Below are 23,161 nucleotides of genomic sequence, written 5' to 3'. Positions count from 1 at the left end.
ATCTATAAGCCTAAGTGAGCTACAATCAATTGCAATCAAAATATACTTTGATTTGCAATTTCTCCAAACTGTTCCAGTCATGAACTGTACAGGTCCACAGGTCTGAAATAGCTCATTTCTTTTCTTCACAGCATCTCATTGTAGTACTAATAAGGAATCTGCTTATAATTTACAAATTAATGATATTAAACTTGTGGGTTTATTACTTGATTAAATTTCCTAGTGTATCCAGAAGTATTATTAGTGCATGATCTAAAATATCTGATAATTGTTATTAATTACGTACGTAGTAGTTAAACTTGAAAATGCTCCCTATAATTATAAGTATATATGTGTAGCCAAAAGATCAACATCATGTTCAGAATGGTCTTTCCAAAGTAGGCTAGAGGCTAGAGCCAACTATGCTAAAATGGCATTGAAAATAAAGTCTATTATAATAATATGCTTTCAAAATCAAGCCTGACTGTGCTCAACCACTTACTGTTTTAATAGAATGTATCATTATATTCTAATTTGCATTAGACTTAGTGAATACTCTAACTCTATCAAAGTATCTCGATGTATTTACAGAAAATACACCTGTACTATGTTACCATGCCTGCAAATATAGAGCATGTGGTCATGGGAACAAAATTTGTGTCTACTTTTTAAAAAGTTTAGTGATATATACGTAACTCATCAAGTTATGGCCATGAAATATTTACACAATAATTAAACACTGAGTTGGATTTATAATACAAGTTACAGATTACCGATATTCTATTCCATTATAACCTGTTAAGTGATGGGCTGTAGTTTGTGTCCACATGCCATATTAGGCACCAGCCTATTATTCTGGCACAATTTTCAGCATATAATATAATAGGTGCTTTGAAGCACCAAGCATAATGCTAGCATAATAGGCACAACAATGATCCTAAACTATAAAACCTTAACTTTCCTGTGATATACATCAGCTAGATCTGCACTAACACAATGCTAGCATATTAGGTGGATATTTCAAATGATGGAGCTTAATTCCTTGAAAATAGATTGATACTTACTTACTTATTTATTAATAACTTTGTAAGGATAAAATGCACATATCTACATTAAATTACACTAAGCTAATATTACATAATTAAAAGAGTTATTATGTTGCATATTATACTATGATAGATAGTGATGATTGTTGGATAAGATCTTGAGGTAGCATGTTCCATAATGATCTTGGAAAAAAGGAATTTTTGTGTTGAGCATAGATGTGACGAAATCTTTGGAATATTCCTGTTAACTCATTTACCTTTGGTGAATGAGTTAACAGGAATAAGGTCAGTAGGATGAGGGACTTCAATCAAGTCATTAACAATCTTGTAGAATATGATGCATATGATACTACAGACTTCTCTTCTATGTTCAAGACTGGCGATGTTAAGACTCGGACACATGTTAGTTTAGTTACACTACTGAAGTGCGCATGATCACCTGTTATAAATCTTGCACAATGTCTTTGTACTCATTCAGGCTGTTCAATATCTTTACAGGTATGAGATGACCAGACTGGGTCAACATACTCTACTGTTGGTGTTATAACACTTTAGCTTGAGATAAGATAAACAGGTTTTAGATTTATTTGTATGAAGGCTTAATTTTCACTGATTGAGTATTAGAGCTGATGTTGTTGATATGATACTCCCTAATAGAGCAGTCAGTGGAAAATTCGAACTGTAATAGAGCACAGTAGGCCTGCGCCTAATATGCCGGCATAATTTTGAGAATAATAGGTCACCAATTTCGTGAGAATAATTCCGGAATAATAGGATGGTTACAGACATAATTTTAGAATTATCGGACGTACACGGGAATAATCGTCGGAATTAAGGGGCGTGCCTCTTCTTGATTAGCTAGCTAGAAGAAGGAAGTAAGCTACTAAGAACGATAGATAGCTGGCATTATTTTGCGAGTGCTGGCTGAAAGAGGTTGAAGAGCCTCTAAAAGATTGATATACTCTAATAAAACGCTCAAATACTCTAATAGAGTAGTCAGATCGTTTCATGCTAACAATCTGCATACAGCATCAGGGATTTAACTGCATGATTATCTGCAATTCTGAAACTTGTACATCTCATACCAGTGTATTTCTTTAAGTCTTTCAAAAACATATCAATATCATTATCCACTGAACTTAGCATATATAGTTATAGCTATAGCTTTAATACACTGATAATTAATGATATTTTTCCTTAAATGATTTTGATAGCATTCTTCAATCAACACTGACGCATATATATATAATTGAAAAATTACTCCTGATAGTCATTGTGAGCCTGTTGTAATGGCTATGTGTAAGGTGGAATGCTTCATTTTTGGCTAGCTATTAATTAATTCTGGCAAAACTACTTCTTATATCAGCATCCTGAGAACTAAGTGGCTATGGCTACAGGAACTAAATGAGCATTATTATGGAATAATAGGCTATAAAAAAGAATAATAGGAGAAATTTTTGGGAAATTCTGGAAAGAATAATAGATAAAATTTTGAGCATATTAGGCTCAGGCCTAGAGCATAGCTCAAATGCATTTCACATAGTTCCTTAGATCATCTTTCCTAATAGAACAGTCACTTTTAGTGAAATATTCTATATAATAGAGTTTTCACTGATTAAAATGTTCCAAGATTATCATTTGTAAGAAATGTTACTAACCTAGGAGCATAATGCAAGCATAATGAGAACACTGAAGAGCATAATAGGTGAAAATTTATGGAAATCCCTGAAAGCATTTTGGGAAAAATTATGAGTATATTTGACCAGGCCTAGTGAAATACCCCAAGCCGGATAATAATCGATATACTCAAGTTAACAGATGGATAATAATGATGTCGACTGTCGATAATCAATTCTGCACACCACTGTCTATGGCCAGATGCTACTGAAGAATGCCACTGCCTGGGGAGCTGGTATGTTATTATTATTAGTATTTATTACAGGTAATTTATAAGGCTAAACAGCCTGTTACACCTGATCAACAGGTAAAAAAGTACAAGTAGACTAATTACATACATTTATACATAGTGTTAGAAGGTCAATCAATTTCTTAAAATCATCAACTGATGCCGCACATAGTACTTCTTGGGGTAAGTTATTCCATGGTTCAACAACTCTTCTTATAAAAAAATATTTCCTGGCATCTGTTCTTGGAAATAGCTTAAATGTGTGACCTCTGGTATGGGTATTGGGTGAAAAAGTTAAAATGTCAGAATAGTCTATATCATACTTATCATGTAGCATATTGTAGACAGCAATCATGTCACCTCTATAACATCTATAATGTAATGATGGCAAGTTAAGTACTTTCAATCGTTCCTCATAGTCAAGATTTCTTATAGATTTGATCACTCTAGTTGCTTTCCGCTGGATTTTTTTTAATTTTTGGATGTCTGTTTTATAGTAAGGTCCCCAAACCAAGTTACCATATTCTAAAATAGGACGTACTATTGATTTGTATAAACTATAAACATATAAATGAATCTACAGAAATATCCGAAAAGGTCTGTTTAATAAGGCCAAGAAGTCTGTTAGCTTTGTTAACCACTGCTGAACACTGACTATGAAACTTGAGATTGCAATCAATCAACACCCCCAAATCTTTTTCCTCATTTACCTTAACAATGTCCATCCCATCCATCTTATAACAATATCTTGGATTAAACTGGCCTATATACAGTATTTTACATTTAGAAATGTTGAAAGGCAACTGCCACATTACTGACGCATTCAATGTAAGTATTAATATCATCTTGCAGGGAAGATATTGGGTTAGCACGATTAATGCTGGAATATATTTTTGTGTCGTCTGCAAATAAAAGAACTTTATTCCTTAATAGTGATGGAAGATCATTCATGAAAATTGCAAAGAAGAGAGGACCCAAGACTGATCCTTGAGGTATTCCACTTATTACATCACTCCAACCAGACATTGAACCATTCACAGAAACTCTTTGTCTGCGTCCTTTCAAAAAGTCTTGTATCCAATTAAACAGATCACCTCTAAAACCATATGCATAAATCTTTTTGAGCAACCTTTCATGAGGAACAGAGTCAAAAGCCTTCTTAAAGTCAAGGTACAAAATATCTACTGAATTACCACTGTCCAAAATTGTATGTTGTAGGCACCTAGAGTATTAACATTGCCTATCAAAGGGTTAAAAGTTTTTATATTGTTCTGAATGAGGTTGACATTAGGGCTGAAATGAATAGTAGTTTTTACTATCCGGATATCCTGAACAAAATCTTTCCAGATATCCTACGGATAGTGACATCATCACTTGCTATAAAAGCATTGTATATTTTGTTGTGAACATGTTTGTTTTACTAGTACTTTAGAATAAAACATAACACTTAAATGAAGATTAAGTAAGTTTGTAATAATGTTTAACTGGATTAAGGAAACATTAACATAAAATTGCTTCAAATTATTAGAAATTATCCTGATGGCATCAAATCACTATCCGGATAGTAAATTATTATCTGGATATCCGGATAATACGGATATCTGTTTCAGCCCTAGTTGACATACAACATGGCTGATAATTGATTGCTGACACTAGCTTCCTTTATCATACACACACACACAGAGTTCCTAGCACAAATCTATTCAAAAACACCTCTTATCTTTATTACTTACATTTACTATAATACTACTAATTTACTAGTACCACCAAATGCACTAGAGATTATACATTATTACCACTATTTATAACATAAAATATGGTATACTATCTAAATCTGTTATAAACTGTTCCTACCACACAATATTATTATGACTTGATATGCGATGTAGCTATGTGTGTGTATGTATACAAAAAGAAAACTAATATGTATGATACTACACAGCTGCTAACTCTTAATATGTAAAATCAAAACAGTTTAAAAACTTGAAGTGTCTTACTACAATTCTTCACACCTCACTCCTCTACATAATGGTATAAGATAACAAACAGTGATCAAATGACTACTGACAACCAACAATAACAGTGAAATTTAACAGTATAAGATTATGTACAGTACATATTATGTCCTTATACTTCTTTGTTTACTTTTTGTAACATTATTAGAATAATTATTGTATTCTAATGTATTCACTCACCATCTGATGCACCAGATTCATGACCAGAACTTCTATCAGAATGTGCCTCATCAGATTCTACATTGAGTAACACACAAGTAGTTATACTAGGAGGTGATTATTGTTGTGTACATAACAACATGTATCATGGTCTAATAGATGACATGTATATGTGAACAACTGTGTCATTCAGTCTGCTATATATTTCATAAAACATTAGAAACTTGCCTGATATGACTGCATACAATTACAGTAGCTTTTAGGGCAATATCAATATAAGAATAAAACTACCATGTACTATTGCATCTGAGTGGTCTACATGTGGTGTATAGATCAGTGAAACTGTTGGTTTAATTGAGCAGAACCAGTTGATTCAAGCAAAATGAAAGGGCAATGACTTATTTGAGTTATTGACTGCTGTATTACAGTATCTCATTGAAACAAAATTCTTTTTAATTATATCTGGTAAGCAGGAGAGGGATGCCAGTGCCCATCTCCAACGAAGAGTGTATATACAATCTAATCCAAAACAGCCAAGCTGTAAAAAAGTGTGTGGCCCTCAAAAAGGCTATGGTGAAAAAAGATGTGAAATCCAAGGTGGCGGCCAAGAAATGGCTGTGATGGGAGGTTAATGGTAAAAATTTTAATAACAACAATTCAGGTGTATTTGGTGCCAAAACACAAATTCACATGAATTGTCGTTATTAAAGTTTTTACCATTAACCTACCATCACAGCCATTTCTTGGCTGCCACCTTGGATTTCACATCTTTTTTCACCATAGCCTTTTTGAGGGCTGCACACTTTTTATACAGCTTGGCTGTTTTGGATTAGATTTCACTTCTTTTTGTATTTGTATACCCTAAAGCCATCCTATGGCCGGCTTGGGGCTTTTTTAACCTATCTTTTTTTTCTTTACCACAGGAAGAAGAAAAGATGAAGCAGATGTTAAATACTTTAAATATTTCTGAATTTATCAGTAAATGTACAAATTATATATATAATACATATATTTATTACAGAACTCTCTACATGGTGAACACTCTACAAGGTGACTTCTTCTAGTTGATCTCTCTACAGGGTGAATTGTTTGCAACTGAACTCTCTACAAGGAAACTTCTTCTAACTGATCTCTGTATAGGGTGAATTGTTTGTAGCTGAACTGTTTACAAGGTAACTTCTTCTAGCTGATCTCTCTACAGTGTGATTTGTTTGTAGCTGAACTCTGTACAGGTGATTTGTTTACAGCTGAGCTCTTTACAAAATGGTTTCTTTGTAGCTGAACTCTCTACAAGGTGAATTCTTTTAGCTGATCTCTCTACAGGGTAATTTGTTTGTAACTGAATTTTATACAGGGTGATTTGTTTGTAGCTGAACTCTGTACAGGTGATTTGTTTGCAGCTGAGCTCTTTACAAAATGGTTTCTTTGTAGCTGAACTCTCTACAAGGTAACTTCATCTTTCTACTGGGCGATTTGTTTGTAACTGAATTTTGTACAGGGTGATTTGTTTGCAGCTGAACTCTCTACATGGTGATTTTCTTGCAGCTGAACTCTCTACATGGTGGTTTCTTTGTTGCTGAACTCTCTACAACGTGAATTCTTTTAGCTGATCACTCTACAGGTTGATTTGTTTGTAGCTGAACTCTCTAAAGAGTGATTTGCTTGTAGCTGAACTCCTTACATTGTGTCTAGTTTCCAGCTGATCTCTCTACAGGGTGATTTGTTTGTAGCTGATCTCGCTACAAGTTGATTTGTGTGTAGCTGATCTCTCTGCAGGTTGATTTGTTTGTAGTCGATCTTTATACAGGGTAATTTGTTTGTAGCTGAACTGTCTATAAGGTGATTTGTTTGTAGCTGATCTCTCTGCAGGTTGATTTGTTTTAGCTGAACTCTCTACAGGGTGATTTGTTTCTAGCTTATCTCTCTACAGGTTGATTTGTGTGTAACTGATCTCTCTACAAGCTGATTTGTTTGTAGCTAATCTCTCTGCAGGTTGATTTGTTTCTAGCTGATCTCTCTACAAGTTGATTTGTTTGTTGCTGATCGCTCTAAAGGTTGATTTGTTTGTAGCTGAACTCTCTACAAAGTGTTTTGTTTGTAACTGATCTCTCTACAGAGTAATTTGTTTGTAGCTGAACTCTCTACACAGTGACTTGTGTGTAGCTGAATTCTCTAGAGAGTGACTTAATTGTAGCTGAACTCTCTACAGGGTGCATGACTTGTTTATAACTGAACTCTCTTCAGTGTGACTTGTAATGTTCTGAATCTCTACAGTGATATATTTGTAGCTTAACTCTCCACAGGGTGACTTACTTCCAGTTGAACTGTCTATAAGAGTAACTGCTTGCGGCTGAACTTCCTACAGAATAACTTGCAATGTAATAAAGCTCTATAATGGAGTAAGCTGAATGTTCTATTAGGGTGACTGTTCTATTAGAGTATCTCGATCTCGCATTTGCTACACGGAGTTGGCTTTCGAATCATAACTCAGTGGTTTGTAATCCGATTCTTCTGTACTATTGCAAGGACTTTCTAGGGTGAGTATTCCAGCTACATACCGATTTTCAGCTCACTGCTCTAAGCGGTTTGCCTGGTAGACGTGCAAATTCTAGGTATTTTTATTCTCGAATCTCGATCGCGCAATTGTTACACACCTTCGGTTTCGTGTCATATCTCCGTGATCTTTATTTCGATTGCTTTCAAACCACCAAACGGCACTCCTACAATAGTTGATCTATCCACAAACCTATTTTCAGCTCATTCCATGAAGCGGTTTACCCTGTAGGCATGACAACAAATCGATCTTGTTGTACGCGAATAAGTGGTCATAAATCCTGAACCGTTCATCGGATTTGCACCAAATGTGATAATAGGATTCGCCTTGGGACTCCTTTTCTCTGTGCCAAATTGCAAGGCAATCGGAGTACGCGCTTGCGTTTTATAGCAATTTTTGCAAGTGTGCGAAACGACGACGAAGGAAAAAAAACGAAGAAAAAACCCGAAACTTTGGCTGCTCGTATCTCGGAAATGGCTTGAGCGCAGGGGCGTAGCCAGGATTGTTTGAAGGGGGGTTCCAGCACCAGCATTGAGTTACTAGAAACAGGGGTCTGGGGGCGCAGCCCCCAGCCGTTGAGAGACTTTCAATATTTTAATAAATCAAAACTCAGCAAATTGCTATATTTTATGCAAAAAGTACATTAATTATGATGCATTAAGTACCCCTGGGATGAAGGTAGTATACTAGATAAAGTCACCTAGTAGAAACAGACAGCATAACACATAGAGACACATATAGTAATCTGTAAGTGATGGTTATATCTCACTGTGGTATAGGAGCCATGAATCCACTGATACAAATGACAATCAAAACAATATAACTATACAAATGTGCATAGCATGAATTCATTTTGCATAACACAAGTGATAAATTACTGGAGCTCTATATCTTTAAACACTGCACACCAAAGCTATAGCAGTATAAGGTCATGCTAAGTTTTGCATTTAATGTTGGAATGTCTGAAAAACTTCATATGGACATGGATATTTACATGCATGTTCTATTAGAGTATACCTGACAGCTCTATTAGAGTATATCGATTTTTTTAACAAGTTTTGAAGAGGGCTCATGTTACCTCTGTAAATCCTTCCCTGAGAGATGAATGTAAGTTTTATCAATTGTTGTGCTGTGCCATTACACTATATTTCTCACTCATTTTGTCCTGCCACACTAAATAGTGTGTTAGGATCCTGCTTGCAGAAGTATAAATTTTACAGGGGGGTTCCTGAACCCCCCGGAACTCCCTCTCCCTACGCCCCTGGAGCGATTTCCTTCAAATTTGGAATATGGACTCCCCCACCTGGCGGGCAACGCTGCGTCAAATCTGGTTCCAATCGGATAAGGTATCACCGAGATACAAAGGTGTGAAAATGACGTTTTCTTTCTTCCTGTAAATATACTCACGGTGTGGCGCGCCGGCTTCTTGGGCCGCACGACACACTACCGTGTGTCTTGATCCTTGTATACCATGAATAAGTACATAATACAAAGAGCTGCACTTTTGAAAGTGGAAGGAAAGGAGTGAGGGGAGACAGTTTGGGGTGAGATCTGTTTCGAATGCTTCATGCTGGATCTGCCACTATAATTCTTACATTGTTGCTGTATACTGTTTGAGTGTTTGATCACTCTCAGTAACATCATAAAGCTCCATAATTGTTATGTATATTTTTCCCTTGGTTCTAATGGTACTACCTTCCTCCCACACATCTATGAAAAAACTAGGAGGATTTTCTTTTATACTGGATTTCAAGTCTCTTGACCTATTTAAACTCGCGCATGCGTATGACATGAGCATTTGAATGACTGTGGCTGTTCACATAAATGAAATGCATGCACAAGTTAGAATAGGACAATGGACATGAAATCCAGTGTAAAATGAAAGCTCAAAGGCCTAAAGAATATACCCTACAGAAAAGATGCCTACAAAGAACTACAGATGAATAATTGTAGCAACATAACCAAACAAACCAGTTAATGTGTAAATACATCTTTTTGAAACAACACTTTAAGGCAGTACTAAATCTTACCATATTCAGGAAGTTTACCAGGACTCTTTGGTTCATTTTTGTATTCGTCCAACTGTCGTTCCATCCACTGCTTTATGTACTACAACAATACACACAGTATCAGTGATGTGTACAGGAACATGAAGATGATGTAATCATGTACCACTAAGTGATCACCTTAGTCATATTAGTAGTGTCCACTTTGACCTCCTCTACAAAATAGTGTATAACACTTTTTCGACGATGCCATACTGCCTCTAGTAGTGGTGTCCTGTTTGCCTATAGTGCAGTAGTAGAGAATATCGTTGTATTACATTGTGATGATGCGTGCTCACTTTGTTGACAATGTTCAGGTCAGCTTTTGCACTTGTCAACATTTCAACCACTTCAGCCAAACCTTCTTGTGAAGCAAGATGGAGAGCCGTGTCTCCTTTCTGTTAGGAGTTAGAAGTATAGATGCATGTTCAACTTCAAAGTTATTCACACTAGAGTTTTAGTATGACAGAGCAACAACAGTGTTTTATAGTGACATGGCAGTTCATATATGAATGTAATAATGTACCATGATTTGATTTTCTTGTTGTAAAATAATTTTCACATGCAACAACTTGTACAAAAATTTCCTACACGAAACTTTTTACATAAGATTGAACTACTCTAATAAAGCAGTCATTCACATAAATCATATGAAACTATTTTTATACACAAAATTTTATCACGAAAATATTTTGCATGAAAATATATATAGCGATTTACAGTATGTATATACATCTGCTACTGATGTATATGCATTGACAACTGAGCTAAATTATCATTGTATGAAAATGAGATTGTATAGTTTGTTGTGTAACAGAGATAGTAGAGTAGGCCAAGAAGTGGGGACAACTTTTGCAATAAAATTATAAAGTGGAATTTGTAACATACATGATTGCTATTAGGAAGAAAATTTGAAGCAGTATTTTCACTGAATTTTTACTGGTAAACTAGCAGCTAATTTTACCTATGTGCAAAGCTATAATATAATGTGACTGTTCTATTAGAGTGGTCAGTTACTATCTTTAGAATGCCTCAGCCTTTTGTGAAAAGATATCTTAATAATAATAGATGCCAAATTTAAAATCTCAGACAATTACTTTTGGTACTGTATGCAAAATACATTCTGATTAGTCCTAAGCTTCAAACAAACAAATTCACACTGTTTGGTATTATGTTTTGCAGTGTATATTGTGCACTGAGGACATAACAGCATTTCATGCACCCTGTAAATTATTACCATAGTTAGAGCATTAACATTTGCTCCTAATTTGATCAATCTCTCCACTACTTGAACATGACCATTCTGAACAGCAAGAAGTAATGGAGTGTAGCCAATCTGCAATAAGATGTGATCAAAATACTAATATACATTTTGCATTTGTAGAAACTAACTTTATTGACAGCATTGACATCTGCTCCTGATCTGATCAACATCTCCACCACCTTAACATGACCATGTTGACTAGCAATGTGTAGAGAACCAGATCCACTCTATTTAAGAAAATCACATGCTATCATATCATTATGTTTACTGAATATCAAAGAGTTCATTATATAGTGGAGGAGTATCCCACTTCAGTGTATATAGCATGTATTTCATTCAATGTGTAAGTCATGTAGTCATTTGAATGTATAGCCTTCTGTACACAGATATAAAACATTCAGTTATTGTACACAAGTATTCCAAAGATGTGTAATTAGTAGTTTGATGCGATATCCAGTTTTCCTGCTACATATGTGGCTGAGTCTGGGAAAACCGGTCTTATTGCTCATGTCAACAGATTTGATTTTTCACCAAGAACACAACATGAATAAACGATCTAATTTCACAGCTAGACTTGAGTGGTCTGCTTTTTGCTAGCTGCTTTTCTCAATCCGTATGCGCTGTGTGGGGCCTTAATGGACCTCTGGTCAGCCTGGGGATGGCTGTGTTTGGCTGTACAGCTACATGGCTTTGAATAAAGACCTGTGCTGTAAAACTCCTTTCATTTAAGCCAGTTTTGATATATGAATGGCCCATAACTTTGCCTAATTCATCGCTACACCTTCCTTTACAATTTTTAAACAGTCTCTTTCCCTCTTTCCAGGCCCCCACTTCCCACCCTTTTGAAGGTAAGGAATTCGTGTAAAACGTACAAAAATGTGGTGCACATAGCTTCAACCATTGGCGAGCTAATACTCTAAATACTTAAAACCGGCATTTCTTCGTATTTTTAAATAGGCGATAAGACCGGTTTTCCCGGACTGGGCCACATATAGCATCTTGTGATACACATTGCCATAATTAGTTAGTCCTAAAAGCCATATCTGTCACTATTACTCTCTCCTGGGCAACAAGGTTCACGAAATTCATTAAGAACTTTTATGAAGACAATTATTTTGTATACAGCAATACAGTAATAGTGTTTAACTCTGAATCAGTGTAATACTAGAGAGTAGTAGCAATACTTTCAGCTTTGGAATTTGCAGCTTCCATTTTATATTCTACAACTAGTCCTCATGATCAATCAAGCTTCCTTTTAAGAATATACTGCAATAATGCTTTCAAGCATTATTTTGTTCACATAATTTTTTCGACATCGGTCTGCAGTCATGAAATGTCATCCAGTAACTATAGTTTCAGTTGAAAATTTTCCAAACTATGGTAATAAAAACACTACAGTTAGCACAAAACTTTATGTAGTGGAAGATTTCAGCTAATCTATGTGTGTGAATTAATAAGGAGAAGGGAATTTTAAGTTAAATTAGAGATTAAAGAGAAAAGTATATAGTGAAAACAAAGGAATAGCTATAAAGTGGTGAAACAAAGAAGGTTACCTACGCCTACAGATATACTAGTGGACATTAAATCTTTATAAATACAACTGAATTAAGGATTATATATTATGGACTGAATTTAGATTGAATTAAGGATTAAATGTCCACTAGTACATCTACAGGTATAGGCAACCTTCCTTGTTTCACCACTTTTAGCTATGTCCTTGTTTCACCACTGTTTTTTCTTTAATCCTTTAGCCAACTTGAAATTCCTAATTTTTCTTTCTATTTGGTTTATTTTTATAACATAGTTATGGAAAATGAGCCAGCACGTACTGCATCAAAAGAAAGAATTGCTCCAGGATTGCCAAATTTTGCATTATGATAGAATGAGTGCCCAACCAAACATTCAGTTACGTAACAGAAAAGGAGGTGGCCATTACAGTTTGCTTTCAGCTATGTTTTACCCATTTTGTTAGGATATATGGAGGTGTAAGTTACAAAAGACTACATAACTAGCTACTACTACATAATACAGAATGTTACAGATGAAGAACAGTATGCCAGAGAAGGGTCTCTGCAATCAATCCAGTTGCTATGGAAAATACAAGCGATAACATAATAGCCAACACAGCCACAGGAATTCCGCATTGCACTATCGTGAATCAACACTTCAAAAAAACTGAAACACAAAGGAGGATAAAGGCAAGTCCATGATGCACTGGTGTATTGTACATACTGTGGTTAGTGAAAAGGCACATCTCAGGATGAGGTGACGTCGAACAGTGAGAAATCAAGCCCATAGCCTCATCCATTGTCTAGTTATGCTTGGCTGGAGGCATCAGTTAGTCAGCCAGTCAGCATAAACTCCTGTTAATAGAATTGTTTTGAAATTCCTTAGAAACTTTTTGGAAGGGTTTGGAGTTGTTCTGAAGACATTTTTGGGCTTGGCTGTGCCTAACCAATGCTGCCAAACTGTCATGAAGGGAAACTAAGGCTGGTTTTAGGGTGATATTTTTGGCTGGATAATTTCAGTTCTTTATTACGAGTACACATTAGGAATGGCTTTTTACTACTAAAGTTAATCATTGAATCTGCTCAAATTTATGGTGTACTTGTAGTAGATATGATAACTGTCCAAGTCATGTAATTACCATTGTCATGGCATTAACATCTACTTGTAGTCTGATCAGTGTCTCCACCACTGGAATAAGGCCACGCTGAACAGCAAGATGTAGAGGAGTATAGCCACTCTATAGTATAATAATATCAAAGTGATTAGATACATTTCCATTAGTAACTAGATTAGTTAACCTTATTGACTGCACTGACATCTGCTCCTAATTTGATCAGCACCTCCACCAGTTGACCTTTATTGTGATGAACAGCAAGGTGCAGTGGAGTATAGCCACTCTATAGCATGAAAATATCAGATATATTTCCATTAGTAACTACACAGCTTTTCTTAACCTTATCGACTACACCAACATCTGCTCCCAATCTGATCAGTGTCTCCACCACTTGACCTTGACCATGCTGAGCAGCAAGGTGTAGAGGAGTAGATCCACTCTATGTAGGATAAGCAATATATTATAGTGGTTAGTTATAATTCAAATTACAAGGATATGTAAACCTTAGATTTTATAAATAATATGATTGCTTTGGCTGGGTACCACACACAGGCCCACCAAGTTACTAAAGCTACAATTAAATAATGAAAACTAATATCCAAACATTTAATCATTCTGACTTTGAAGCAGTGCAATGACTAGCATTGAGCTTGTTAATGACATTTAATTTGCCAATAGAGTACATTAAGTTAATGAAGACTATTTAATTGCTATACTACTCAGTAATGAACACCCTAAACAGTTACACTCTGAATGTACAAAATCAGCCTCAATACATCATGTGCTGGATAATGTATAATCATGACAGGTAACAAACTTTAGGATAGGAGGTTGTGAGATCATAACATTATTGATTTTGGATATGCAAAATTGCACTCTATTATCAAAACACACAACAGTGCATTGTGTGGCCAGAAAGCTGGTGCACTACATCAGATTGACTGGAAGAAAGAAAATAAGATTTTTGCGCATGCTTCTCCAAAGTATTTGTATTATATCTGAGGGTAGGAAATACAGCCAATATGATTGAATTTTCTTCAGTTAATCTTGATATATATGGGCAGCCTAAGTTTCCACTGTTTTCTTCTTAAGAGGTCTACAGGGGGACATTGAACTGCCTGAGATTGAATCTGAGAGCATTTTGACAGTTTTTGTGCATCATTTTAAGAACAACGTTAACTTATTACAGTGAAGTTACGCTCCACAATGGGGAGAAGGAATTTATATATTTTGGGGGAATCCCTTATAACATCATGGGGAATAAACACTGGTGTGATAGAAAAAAATTCTAGGAGATATCATTCAAATATTGCTGTCATAAAGTGAAACTGTACAGCAAAGAGTTTACACAATGGCCATTGTCTTGACAATAATTGTAAATCCCATGCAATTATGCGTTCAGAGAAATGTACCAGAAAAAAGTAAGAAAAAAATTACTGAAGCTATGCTAGTAGGTATGTATGTCACAGAAGCATGAAGCCTTAGCTGGATATAGCTGTTACAGAATAATGACCTTGTTAGCAGCATTGCTGTCTGCTCCTGATCTGATCAGTGTTTCCACTACCTGAACTTTTCCATGTTGACTAGCAATGTGTAGAGGAGTTGATCCATCCTATAGAAATTATAACTACTACTAATTTATTTTAGTTGTGCTGACCTTAGTGGCCACATTGACTCTTGCTACTGATTTAATCAACAACTCCACTATAGGAACATGACCATGTTGAGCTGCAAGATGTAGTGGAGTAAACGTATCCTGTAAAAGAAATAGTTAAAGACGTAATCAATACACTACCTATTATGGAAAAATTGATGAAAGTGTGTTCTAATAGAACAGTCAGTAACTGTAATAGAGTAGTCATATAAAAATTAAACAGCTGTTTTTATTATAGCACATAATAATACACCAACATATACAATACACACTTCACAAACTAAAGCATGCAAATACAGTAAAGTATACAATCTGTGCTGTGAATGTTGTAGGCTTGTTTCATTAATGACTCACATTGTTAACAACGTTGACATCAGCTCCTAATTTGATTAGTATCTCCACTACAGTAACATGACCATTTTGAATAGCAAAGTGTAGAGGAGTTGATGTAGTCTAAGGACATCATTTACATTGTAAGCAACTCTACTCATATACCAATACACAGTTAACCTTGTCAACCACATTGATATTTGTTCCTGATTTCACCAGTATTTCAATGATTTGATCATGTCCTTCAAGAGCTGCAATATGGAGAGGAGTCCACTTGTCCTAAAGATATTTAGACACTTTGTACACTATCAATATCTCACACACTTCACATTACTTTACACATTTTATTCTAAATCAGAAAGCTGCATACATATAGCACAATCATACAGTAGCTACTGTTAGAACAATGTAAATCAAATTCAAAAATCATATTCCAACACATGAAACACATGGTAATATGCAAAATATAAAAGCAATCTGACAGTCATTATTTTGCCTGCAGAAAGAAAGAGACAATCCAAGCCACAACCCAACATTATAATAAGTTTGCTTTGGGGCATGAAATACACTTCTTAAAAACTAGAAGCTGTGAATCAATGGTGGTGGCCAAGAAATGGTTGCAATGATGATAATAATTAATGGCCTACTACACAGACACACGCATATTTGCACATTCCTCGAATTCTATTTCTGTTATCTGTAGTAAGTGTGGACAAAGAAGAAGGTTCCAACGAAAACACTGTAATGATAAATTTCATTTCTACTGCATCATAAATAAGATTGAGACTTTTTCAGTGTGTACTGAAGCAATTAAAACTGTTGTAATTGTTTTTATGTAGTAAGTATATAATTATTACTGAATTTATTTCAGTATTATTATTATAGCAAAATTGAATTTTATGAAAACAACTAGTTTATACTCAGCTGGTTGCATATGATGTGCTGTTATAATGTGTAATCACAAAACACTACATGCTGATAGCCATCCGAGTTGTAATAATAGCTTATAATTAATATTTTTCCTTTAAAAATAGCATTTTAAATGTCTTACTTTGGCATCTTTTATTTGCATTAATTTTGCTAGTTTCATTGTACACACTAACTCACCACTTCAACGGCATTAACATTTGATTTTGATTTGATGAGAAATTCCACTACTTCAGCATCACCATTTTTAGCAGCACAGTGAAGTGGAGTCCACTGATCCTAAACAAGACACATAATGAATGTACAGTATATGGTATTGTACTATCTACTATCCTCATTACACCAACTCACCTTTCTAACAACATTAACATCTGCTCCTGATTTGATAAGTGACTCCACTACTTCAACATTATTGTAACGAGCAGCAAAGTGCAGTGGAGTCCACTGATCCTATAATAGTACACAAGATAATTATGTGATATGGATATATACATGTATTAAAATCCATATAGCCAAAGAGAGCCAAAATAACTTCAGCTGGTGAGGTACACATGCATGGGGCTTATTTTCTGGGGCTTTTAGAAACCCTCAATTAGTTGTAATTGTAGCTTTTGTTATAGATTCATAAGTAGCTATTCCATCTTATTAGTACTTTCCTTAACAACTATTAGCTATGTATTGCATGTGACTGTTCTACTAGAGTATCTCAATCTTATGACCAAATTCTATGTTATTTATAGTGTCCACTTCACAACAATTGCATCTATTATGCCAAATATTTTACAAGCAAAAGTTAACACTCACTTTAATTTACTGTTTATTGATAACTACACTAATTACTTATAAACCTACTTCACCACCTAGCCAAAGAACAAATCATCCTCTAAACAAGAGCATAATATCTAAGGATCATCGTAGAATTGTAACACCATAAGACTATAGATGAATGCAAGTGGCTAAAGACAAGAAGTACTTATCAATACTAGCTGTATCTATACCAAGCTCTCAATAAGGCCACTAGAACAGGGCAATAGTTTGCTATCCTCATCCACAACATAAAAACGATGATGATAAAAGCTAAGTGACTCATAGAAGATCTTAGGTGACAATAATAATGATGATAGTGAACTGTAGATAATTGCTTGAGCCATCAATATATGTTAATTGGATAGTTCTCCTTATTACATTTTATCACTCACACGCAGTACATATCTGTCATAAGTAATCCATATCAGTACTATTTATTAAAAAGCAATTCTCATTAATTACCACTTTCTCTAGATCTTGCAACAGAGTTCTGTTAAGTCAACCAAGCAATGAGACTTTCTTTTTAATAAATAGTACTGATGTGGATTTCTTATGACAGACATGTGAATTTCTTTTTAATAAATAGTACTGATGTGGATTTCTTATGACAGACATGTACTATGTGTAGAACACTGATGCAAGATCTAGAGAAAGTTGTACTTGGTTGTACTGCTAACACAATTCAAGTCATTCATTATCAAAAGTAGGTACTGGACAACATTTTCAACAAAACGCTGTCTGGCTGGCCAAGTAAATGTACATGAAACCATCTTTGATAAGGTGAACAGTTAAATTTAGAAGAATTGTTAAACCAAATGTCTCATTAAAAGCTGCCAACAATATCCAGTACAAATTGCATAAAGCACGTTGCTGATTGGGAATACTACATCCTTTTGATGTATGGAAAAATGCTGTAAAGTGTTTGATTCATTGGCTCTGTGTGTTGAGGTAAACGTATTGTGCCAATTGCTATGAAACTTTGGCCTTCCCTAATAAATCAGTCAGGTTAGTGGAAATCTCCATTTATTGTAGGTGCAATACAACAGTAATCTACCCTTTGTCTTCAACTCCTGCTATTGGCACCTTCTTGGCTCCTTTAATGGTCATGGTCCAAGAAGAAACTGGTACTGATTTTGTTAAATGCTAAAGTAGGCAAACTATGCTGTAATACTGTCATTCCTCTCTTGTTTCATTACTATTATCACTCGGATCCCTACTTCATTTGTAAATTAATATACTAGTTTGTTTATATGAGTATGTGTTGTGTGACTGTTCTATTAGGGTGATTGCTGTATTAGAGTATTTCAAGCCTCACATCTATCAAGGTCAATATTCCTTATTTTCACTGTGATATCATTATAAATACAGCTAGACTAATAAGCAGGTTAGGTCATCGTGTTCTAGTACATAGATTGTTCTGAGGTATGATCTCCTTTCTTGATAGTTATTAATCAACCTAGATTTTTAATGAGCGTGGTCCTGAACCCATAGTGAAATTACAAGTATCTACCGGGTGTCAAATACTTTTCACAGTAGTGTAAAGATTATGTGGCATGTAAATTGTAAATATTCTGCTCAAGGAAAGTGTTAATATGTAAAATTAACACCTAGATATGAGGTGATTTTTAGCACATAAGAGATCTCTAGGATGACTTTTAAAGGCAGAATTTTAGGCAAATGCTTGTCATTTTTGGAGCGATCCCTGCTTAAAGTACTACCACACTGTTTGAAACAAAATTCAGATGTTGTAATGATGTGTGTAAACCAATTGAGGGGTAGAGAACAGCACTCAATAATAATTATGTGTGTTAAGTTCTTGAAAATTTTAAACTTAATTGTACTCTACAAAAATGCACTAACATACAAAACATGTGGGGGTATGACGGCATTCCACCACAGGAAAAATCACCACAGAAAGAATTTGATATTAAACATTAGAGCATTTTCAGTGGTAGACGTGTACTAGAATAAGATACTACTATAGCATCATGCACTATCATAAAGATATTGTTCAAGTAGATACATTAGAAAATGAAAGCACTAGATACATGTCTCATACACTTTACTATGTATAGAACGTTTAATGCAGATAGATTGAATGAATTGCGCATTAGAGCCAACTTACAATCATTCCGCTCAAAGTTCTATTTGCTGGGTGACTGCACTATTAGAGTATCTCAATCATGTGCGCTACCTTTTAAAGTCCTAAGCCAACTTACCTTGCATTGATTTAAGAAGTAACTAAGGTTATGCATGAATGGAATACTATGTGAGTCAGTATTAGTAGAATAGTTGCTGTACTTAGCTTCTGGGTATTGGCATTGGAATAAGTGAGTGGGCATGGCCCCTCCACTTTTCAAAGGAGTTTAAAGTGAGGGAAAGTTACTCTTCTGCTCCCTATTTCTCTGAATCTTAACCAATCTGTAATGATTCCTTCACTTACTAGCTACAGAGGCCAAAGACCATGAACAGTGCAAAGACTCAAACCCAATGAAGTGAAATCACTAGATGGTATTTTACTTATGCTGATAAGGCATAAGCAAAACAGCAAATATTTAGCTTATATTAGGATGGTATCATTGTGCTGGTTGTATCAAAAGTGCTTACATATAATTACATCACTGATTATATACTCTATTTTACTCTACTATTTATTGTGATTACCATATTATACTGTTGTTGGCTTATGAGGTACTCAAAGGTTTACAAATGCTACTGGAATGATATTTAGGAATGTGCTAGTTTTGCCAGCAATAATTTTGGAATGTAGGAATATGGATATGACAATCCATTTGAGTGTTCCATTGCAGTTCTATTGACTGCTCTATTAAGGATTGTCAAGGAATTGTAAATGATTTGAAATAATTATGTTGGAAAAACGGTCCAATTTGCACATTAGAAGTTTCGAGATAAACGGTTTTAAAGAATTCAAGCCAGCATAACTTTCCAAGGATAGCAAGCATGCGTATGAAATTCACACAAAAGATGCATCAATCTCTTACCTTGCAGACCACTTCCATATTGTAAGTCTTGTTATGACATAAAACTCATTTTACTGCAAAATCACTTGAAACTGCTTTCCCAGCATCTTCATACATCAAAAGCAAATTATCTTTTTCATGTTTTGCTGCTGTTACATCTACGTCTATAGGCTTATGTTGCATTTATAAAGTTGTAATGGCAAGATTCCCATCCTGCAAGATCTCGTCAGATTCCACAAAAATCCCTTCTTTTAAGAAAAAATCTTGCAGGAAGCAGCTGCAATTTTTGCAGAGTCTTGCAAGAATATTATTCTTTTGCAAAAGCTTACATTTTTCTCTTACAAGATGGCTTTTCCTCAGTAAACAGCGAAACATTACTGGAGAGTCATTATTTGCTATGAATCGATATGAATAGGTGGTTATTTTACAGAGTGAAAACCCTCTCCTTTAAAAAGTCTTGATCAGGAAACAATTAGGCCTGAGCCTAATATGCTCAAAATTTAACGATTATTTTTTCCAACACTCCCCAAAAATTTTACCTATTATATTTCCATACATTCCAATAAAGTTCATTACCTGCTTTTTACCTAAACATGCATTTATAGTCATTATAAGTCACTATAATATTGCTCTTTAAAACTAATTTAGCTGTACGCATATACGTAAATCATTCCATTTCTAACATCAGCCTTCTAACTGATAGGTCAAGTTATTTTTACTTATTACAGTTGTATAGTTCATTTCAAGAAAAGTTATGGCCAAATTTTTAGCATTTAGCTATAGAAATCTAGCTATACAGTACAGTAGCTTTTTTGAGACTTGTAAAAGATGTACATGTAGTAGTATGTATATGAGATACTCATGTTTCACAATGGACAGTTCCATCCCTTCATCGTGTACTGCCTACCTCGAGTCTGTTTATCAACTTTCCGAATTTGATACATGTAGAGAAACTCTCTGTGAGTACAATGATACGAAAAGAAGTCCAATTCACAGAAATTTAGGTGCGTCAAAATGGCCTAAACTGATCGGGTGTAGCAAATTTCCCCATACATTTTGTATTGGGCATTTCGGGGGCATGCAATAAAAGGCGTAATAACTCACGACACATGATAGATACCTCGGATTCCAAACCAGATTTGGAAAGGGCAGTACATTACGATTAAGGTGAGCTATAGCAGAAGGAAATCAGAGGAAATGTAAGTGCGTCATTTTAAGGTTGAAAATCACTCACTTTTTCTATGGCAAATTGAATGGAGGATATTTGGAAGGGAACGCTACGAGGTATTTCGATGTCTTGACAGCCATTAACCTTCACTACATTAGTGTTACAATGAAACAAAAGCACTGTGAATTAGTTCTGCAGGTTAGTTTGTGTAAATTACAGTGTTCTGTGATTAAGCCAAATTATGTCCATTCCATGTAAAAACTTCTTCATAATTATGATGACAGCGCACATAGCGCATAAAACGGAGTTGAGCAAAAGCTGATATAAGCCATGAATTCCTTAAAAGAAGCCAGCTACTAGCATTACTAGTACAGTGGAAACTTAAGTAAGCCACGAAATAAGATTCATTGAAGCCATAAACTATTATTTCATGTAATTGATAGCCAAAAAACCAGCAAACTGCAGTTAATGAGATTAGCAAATGAGTTTAGTAAGCTAAATCACTAGCTGTTGCTTGTAAGAAATGCCTGTGGTAGGGTTCCCAATGAAAAAAAATCAATTTTCACCAAATAATTTCTTTACCAGTGTAGGATGTTTGTCTTACAACCCTGATGCTTGAACCACTATAAAACTGGAGGTGTGATCAATTTAGTTTGAGAAATAGCCACCGTAATTTTTTACATATGTCGCGGTATTTGCATTGAAAACATGGTATCGTAAATACAGCTACTTCTGCAGGACAGGATCAAATGTTCTCATTAGGGTTGCTGTGCTCAACAAACGTGCATAGTGGTGGGTAAAGGTCTAGCTGTATACACTGCACAGGGTTGCTTTATTTGGAAAAAATCTGAATAATTTATGTTTGGGCTGCCCTGCCATCTGAGAAGAGAGAAGCCAGCTCTTCCTCACAGCATGGTGATGCAATTGGATGTTCACACCGTCTGTACTGAAAGTTTGAAAATCAGTTTATCAGTCAAAGAAATGCATAATTATTGTAAGTCTTGTTGTGAAATGAAGTTCATTTTACTGCAAAATCACTTGAAACTGCTTTCCCAGCATCTTCATACATGATAAGCAAATTATCTTTTTCATGTTTTGCTGCTATTGCATCTACTTCTATAGGCTTAGGGTGCATTTCTAAAGTCATATGACAAGATTCCTGTCTACAAGATCTTGCAAGATTTGCAAAGCCCAGCTGAAATTCTTGCAGAGTCTTGCAAGAATATTATTCTTTTGCAAAATCTTACATTTTTTTCTTACAAGATAGGTTTTCCTCAGCAAACAGTGAAACATTACTGGAGAGTGACTAATTGCTATGAAACATTACAAATAGGTAGCTACTGTATTTTATAGAGTGAAAACCATCTCCTTTTAAAAGTTTCAATCAGGAAACAATTAGGCCTGAGCCTAATATGCTCAAAAATATTCCTCCTCTATAATTTTACCTATAATTTTAATTTTATTCTCATATATTCCAATAAAGTTCATTACCTGCTTTCTACCTAAACATGCATCAGTAGTTGTTATAAGTCACTATAATATTGCTCTTTAAAACTGCCTTCTAACTAATAGGTGAAGTTATTTATACTCATTACAGTAATATAGTCTATTTCAAGGAAAGCTTTTAGTGCTTAGCTATAGAGATCTAGCTATACAGTACAGTAGCCTTTTCGAGACTTGGAAAAGATGTACATGTAGTAGTA

At 35.0% G+C, this 23,161-nt stretch overlaps 1 protein-coding gene across 1 annotated transcript; it reads right to left on the bottom strand.

Annotated features, from left to right (window-relative positions):
- Positions 1 to 4,709: 4,709 nt before the first annotated feature.
- On the bottom strand, positions 4,710 to 22,593 carry LOC136252774 (ankyrin-1-like). The gene is made up of 18 exons (XM_066045342.1): positions 22,497 to 22,593; positions 21,525 to 21,607; positions 16,854 to 16,952; positions 16,683 to 16,781; positions 15,756 to 15,854; positions 15,600 to 15,698; positions 15,249 to 15,347; positions 15,105 to 15,203; positions 13,932 to 14,030; positions 13,776 to 13,874; positions 13,616 to 13,714; positions 11,097 to 11,195; positions 10,942 to 11,040; positions 10,004 to 10,102; positions 9,846 to 9,947; positions 9,690 to 9,768; positions 5,127 to 5,183; positions 4,710 to 4,952 (listed from the first exon to the last, which is right to left on the bottom strand). The coding sequence occupies exons 1-18, from the start codon at positions 22,591 to 22,593 to the stop codon at positions 4,945 to 4,947; spliced, it is 1,614 nt and encodes a 537-aa protein (XP_065901414.1). The 3' UTR covers positions 4,710 to 4,944.
- Between the last annotated feature and the right edge of the window lie 568 nt (positions 22,594 to 23,161).

Source organism: Dysidea avara, chromosome 4 (assembly GCF_963678975.1).
Source record: "Dysidea avara chromosome 4, odDysAvar1.4, whole genome shotgun sequence".
Lineage (NCBI taxonomy): Eukaryota > Metazoa > Porifera > Demospongiae > Dictyoceratida > Dysideidae > Dysidea > Dysidea avara.
The sequence above is the reverse complement of the archived record's forward strand: the minus strand, read 5'-3'. Positions and strand labels throughout refer to the sequence as shown.